Below are 448 nucleotides of genomic sequence, written 5' to 3' on the forward strand. Positions count from 1 at the left end.
CTCGGGTGGCAGAAGTGACGTCTCGGGGCGCGGCCGGGCAGCTCAGGGTGCCTTCTCTTTCGTCCTCTGCAGAAGCTTGAAGACTACGACAGGAAAGCCGTACACCAAATAGACCAGCTGCAGCGGGAGCAGCGGCACCTGAAAAGGCAGCTGGAGAAGCTGGGGATAGATAGGATAAGCATGGCCAGTATCGGATCGGCTGTTTCTGCGGAGCGCTCGGACTCGGATAGAGGTGAGACCCCCGCGCCGGGGGCGGAGCGGGGCCGGCTGGCGAGAGGGCCGGCCGGCCGCGTTGTAAGGCTAACCGTTCCTCTTGCAGAAGAGATAGACGTGGACGTGGAGAGCACGGACGACCTTCCCGCGGACCTCGACTGGAGCAGCAGCAGCGGCGGCGGCAGCAGCAGCAGCAGCAGCAGCAGCCCGAGGGCCCCGGAAGAAAAGGGGAGCC

General features: G+C 65.2%; 1 protein-coding gene across 1 annotated transcript in view; it reads left to right on the forward strand.

The window, feature by feature from the left end:
* LOC103898610 (max dimerization protein 1) overlaps positions 1 to 448 on the forward strand; it is a 1,278-nt gene that overhangs the window by 450 nt on the left and 380 nt on the right. The window contains exons 2-3 of the mRNA XM_009278907.1: positions 73 to 232; positions 320 to 379. Of these exons, the coding sequence (XP_009277182.1) occupies positions 73 to 232; positions 320 to 379 (220 nt within the window). The remainder of the gene's footprint in view (positions 1 to 72; positions 233 to 319; positions 380 to 448) is intronic.

Source organism: Aptenodytes forsteri, unplaced genomic scaffold (assembly GCF_000699145.1).
Source record: "Aptenodytes forsteri isolate BGI_AS27 unplaced genomic scaffold, ASM69914v1 Scaffold571, whole genome shotgun sequence".
Taxonomy (NCBI): Eukaryota; Metazoa; Chordata; class Aves; order Sphenisciformes; family Spheniscidae; genus Aptenodytes; species Aptenodytes forsteri.